The sequence below is a fragment of the Limulus polyphemus genome, unplaced genomic scaffold (genome assembly GCF_000517525.1).
Source record: "Limulus polyphemus unplaced genomic scaffold, Limulus_polyphemus-2.1.2 Scaffold1903, whole genome shotgun sequence".
Lineage (NCBI taxonomy): Eukaryota > Metazoa > Arthropoda > Merostomata > Xiphosura > Limulidae > Limulus > Limulus polyphemus.
In genome coordinates, this window is record NW_013667513.1 from 28,801 (window position 1) to 34,237 (window position 5,437).

The window sequence follows — 5,437 nt, forward strand, 5'->3', positions numbered from 1 at the left end:
TATATATATACACACACACACACACACACACACACACACACACACACACACACACACACACACACACACACACACACTTGCTTATGACATATTATTAGGAATTGTAGTTTAAAGTGTTGGGGCTGTCATTCATTCATTGATTAGAAGGGTTTTAACAATTATCAGGTGTTTACACATGAACAAAAATTATGTTTAATATGTGAATGCTTAAATTTTAGTTTTTTTTCTAAGAACATGAACAATAAATGAAATTACATACAAAAACAATGATTTCTAATACTTACGAGAAACTACAGTGACAGGAAGATATTTTCCTCTCATGTGCCTTTAGTGCTAAGCCTTCGTTTTTTTTTTTTTTTTTTTTTTTTTTTTTTTCTTTCTTCTTCTTCTCTCTTCTTCTTCAAGTAGAGGGTGAAGAAATATAATTTTTGTAGTCTTCAAACATACATCTTAGAAAGAAAAAAATAATACTTTACTCTGCTAGTACACCCATAACATCTGTTACTTGCTTGGGTTTATAAATAAAGAATATATGTGTTTAAAAATTATCTCTGTTCCAAGCAAAAACTTGGTCATCACTATTCAACATTCTTGGCAAAATTATTATTTTCTATTCCAAGCTCTTTACAAACAACTGTCAGAATCACGTAAAGCACAACTTGTCCTTTCTGTTGATTATAAACAGACCCTTAAGAAAAGTAGGTGGAACTAAACAAGTGGTTTGGAAAGAATGGAGTAGGGGGAGGTGCCACTAGTTGATTTACTAGATACATTGATTTCCCAGCAAATCAAAGTGGTGGGAGGTTCTAAGTTTATATTCTAGCTTGTCAGTATCTAAAATTAATGCTTCTAATTTGTTAACCATGTATATAGTAGGCGTAAGAAAGTATAAACTGAGTAACAAGACATGAGGAAGTGCTATGTGACACACACAAATTGATATTTAGCTTTATTTTATTTATATTTTCCTTTGAATTAAGAAATTAAAACATACATAATATTAAAATTTGAAATATAAGCAACATTTTGATGCCAGTTTCATTGATGTATAGTAATAATAAAGTTACTTTATAAAGTTATGAAAATAAATTGCTAAAAGACCATGACGTGCAGTTAGACCCACCTGTTGTGAAAGGGTTAATAGGTTGATTATGAAGTAAAAATCATTAATACTATAATTTTCTCAATAAAATTTAAACAAAAGAGAACACAAATTGAACAGACATAAAACTAGTTGAATAGCTACTGTATATCAAATAAACAGTGTTGAATTATTTGAAGAAGACTAAATGTTACTACGTGTCATAGGTAAGAAGTTTGCTTTTTCCTTTCCTCTTTTTACAGTTTTTTTTGTTTTCAGAAGATCCTATATCCTGTATCAATATATGATTATTTTTTTTATGTCAATGATAGAAGTATTACATTTCTGCATTCCAGAGGAATTAAACTTTGCTTGAGGAATTTCATTTTTTTAGTTGGCTTTCCCAATCGGGAGTGTATGGTCCATCCGTGTTCCTTTAGTTATGACCAATGAAAGTGAACTTATTGCATGAATTAACTAAAAGAAACAAGAAACAAAAAGACAAATAAAAGTTGTCTGTTTATAATTTTATATAGTCTATTCAGAAAATTTTCCATTTTTATTGTTATGCACATAAAATTGACAAACTATATACATGTAGAAACAACATTTATGTTATAAATATTGGAGGACATTTATGTTATGCACATAAAATTGACAAACTATATACATGTAGAAACAACATTTATGTTATAAATATTGGAGGACATTTATGTTATGCACATAAAATTGACAAACTATATACATGTAGGAACAACATTTATGCTATAAATATTGGAGGAAATTTATGTTATGCACATAAAATTGACAAACTATATACATGTAGGAACAACATTTGTATTATAAATATTGGAGGAAATTTTATTTTTTTCCAGGTGAACATAATAATAATTACTAAAAGAAGTAAAGCTACAACATTTATGTTATAACTTTACTTCTTTTATAAATTATTGTTATTATGTGGACCTGTAAAAAAAAAAAAAAAAAAAGAAATAAAGTTACAACATTTATGTAAGTCATTTAAAAATATAATCATATAAAATGCATATTATTGTTAGCTTGCACAATGTAAAACTATCAGTTAAGTACTTATATAAAACTAGGTATTCTTCTCATTCAGTGCATTAGTAATGTTAAAAACTAGGATTAAAGATTGTCATTTTATTTATAACACAACATTTAGTTTCTTGAAAGATATACCAAAACTTATAAATTAGTTTGTTTATTAATGAAAGCATTTTATGTTATTGCACATTTTTTGCCCACACAGGGAACGTTTCAAATTGTTAATATATTAATTAAAGAATTATGACTTGGAAGGTTTGGAATAATCCACTTCATTTGTTATATTAGTCATACTTTTTTGCAATAGAACAATTTCTGTTGATGGAGAAATATAAATAAAAAAATGTATTTAAAAATTTCATCAATTTTATATTTGTATAGCTGTTCTATACTTGGTACACATTTTATGAAGAGCTCGGCATTGAGTGAAATACATCATCGGCAATGGATGTAACAAACGTAGTGTAGTTGGAATACAATTAATATACACTCTTTTTGAAAATCCTTAAGGGACTACATAAAGAATATAGTGTTTAAAAATGTAATAGGCCTAAAACTAATGTTTTATTTCAATCAATATTATGATTAAATCAATTAATGTCACAAAAATAATCAACAAATAGAAGTTACTGTTTCCAATTGTTAGTGTTTTTGATTGTTCCAACCATACAGTAATCAGAATATTTCCATTATAATTTTTGATTAGTTTAAGTTTGGTCAGCTTGATTGATTTGTGTCATTAGTCACATATCAACTAATTGAAATTAGGGTTTGTGATTATTACTGTTATTGATTATTCCAATTACCTAGATAATTGAAATATTGCTGTTATATTCGTAAAACAAAGCTACAGACTAGGCTGTCAAAACTTGTTTTATAACATTATAGTTTTTTCTTCATTTCTAGTCACCTTACGAGAATAATCTATGCTTTTTTAGTCATCTCATGAAAATAATTTATTAGTTTAATGTAATTGATTAATAAATTAGCAAATTTTGCTAATTGTTCAGCTATAATTGAAGTATATATGTTTGTGTATGTGTATCTCTAACTTTTAAAAGATTGCTGTTAATTTTAAAAATAGTAAATATCCTAAAATAGAGGTTTTCTTTTCTTTTTAAATAGCAACTGCCACTGGCAACGAGGAATACATCATGATTAATTTGAATATAGATGTAATCAACAAAGAAATAATTTTTGTTAGGTTTATTAAAATTTAAATATATATAAATAGACACACACAGATGGTTCTTGATAATCTGGAACCATGGCTATTTCACACTAATATTTCTGAGTTAATGCAAAAAATCACATCACATTGGTATGTTAATACATGGAAACATGTTGTGTAAAAAAAAAAAATAATTTGCATTAATTTTCATGTTCTAATGCTGTTACATTTTGAAGCAAGTGTTAGGTAAAGGTATGTAGTGTATATTACATTACAAATTGCTTTAACCCGTGTAAAGAGAAGCTGATCTCATGGATGTCATATTATTTGTTGTAAGTGGAGAAACCCTCATTGTGAAACTATCAAGGAAATGAAGAGTGTTACCAGATTTATTTAGAAGGTTATGGGTGAGCTGTCAAGGAGGTGATGTATTAATTGGTGGTATCTAATTAATCTGGCCTTTATATCCACACAGTTTAAAATGAAAAAACATGACTTTAGTCAGATTATCAAACAGCTTGATTTTAATGCAGTCAGTAATCATTCATGAGCTGTTGTTACACTTTTTAAGATGAATGGTAATCAGATCAACCTGATTATTAAACTAAAGGATGTAGACATGTAATTATTATATAATTATCACACAAACTTGTTTTAAATATTTCAAATCTCTACTCTCAGGATTTGTCACTCAATGATATTTCACCCCCAGTTCTGAAATTCTATGGAGGACTTGGTTTATACATATATGTGAGAAATTGACTGGGTATATAAAATGTTGAAAATATACTGAAATCAGGTGAAGACATCCTCAAATCCAGTTTTTAACTCCTAATTTATTAATAAATTCATAAATATATTTTCAACTTTGCACAAGACTTTAATATCTTGAACTAATTGTGATATAAGTGATTCATATTATATTGATATCTAAATAAAAAGTAATGATAAGAAAATAAAGTTGATTTCTTAAGAGTTATGTTGTAAAATTGTAGATGCTTAAAATTAACTTTTGTAGTTCTCAGTGCATTTTGTAGAACTTAAATAACGTTTTTATAAACACTGAATATTTACAAGTAATCTGAAAATCATACATTGATATTTGGAAATTATTCATATTCTCTGCAAACAATATCTTGTGTTATCAAAACCATATCGCCCACTTTTTTTTCTAGGGACTTAATTTCACCATATTTGATAGAATTATTCTTGTTAATATTTGCATATAATTTGATATTGTTAGTCCTTCTTGAGACAAAGTTATGTATAGATGAACATTTGTTGTCAATTTAGCTTATGCATATGTCAGAAATACTTGTATGGGATTTCTGGCTCTTGATTTTAAGATCATTAATCCTATGTACATGGCTTGATTAAAGTTTGTGCATCACAATCTTTTAGTTATATTTTAAATTGAATTAAACAATTTTATTATCAATGTACGTTATTAAACTTGGCATTAAAATTTAGTTTATGATCCCAATTCCTATACTACCTAAGTTTTAACTTCTTAATCTCAAAAGGGAATATTTAAAATATGCTCAGTTTTCATTTCTCTGTCATGTGACATCTGTTTGCTCTCAGTATTCTTCCCTTATAGATCTAATATTTTCCCTAATATGGCTCTCAGAGTATCCAACTAGTTAGAAACACAAATCATACATTATAACAAATAATAATATAAAATTTGTACTTCTTATATTACCAATTTGCTGAAACATCAATAAGTTTGTCAAATCCAGCAGAAAGCCTCTCGCACCTTTCCATAGCTTTCAAAATAGTTTTCTAAGCCACATGTCCAGACTTGAATATTTATAACTATTAAAAAAAGCATTGAAAAGGCAGAATACACCCATCTAAGTACCATAGAGTTAACTATGAATATTCTGTTTTGTTTTGTTATCAACTGATTTCTCATATTTTAAATATGCTGCCATTTAATTTAGTAACTGGATTTGCAAGAAACCCTTTAATGAGATTTTTTTTTTTATATAGGCTAAAGATAATCCTGATGAAACTTTTGATCTGGCAGAATGTAATATGACTGAGGTAAGATTGTGTTTCATACCTTGATAATAGTATATTGATTTAGGATTAACCTAAATCTTGTGAAATATTAT

General features: G+C 27.3%; 1 protein-coding gene across 3 annotated transcripts in view; it reads left to right on the plus strand.

Moving 5' to 3' along the window:
* Window positions 1-5,437, plus strand: part of LOC106465309 (E3 ubiquitin-protein ligase LRSAM1-like) — a 114,649-nt gene that overhangs the window by 15,235 nt on the left and 93,977 nt on the right. For all 3 annotated transcript variants that reach the window (XM_022393178.1, XM_022393177.1, XM_022393179.1), the window contains one exon: window positions 5,313-5,366. In XM_022393178.1, the coding sequence (XP_022248886.1) occupies window positions 5,313-5,366 (54 nt within the window). The remainder of the gene's footprint in view (window positions 1-5,312; window positions 5,367-5,437) is intronic.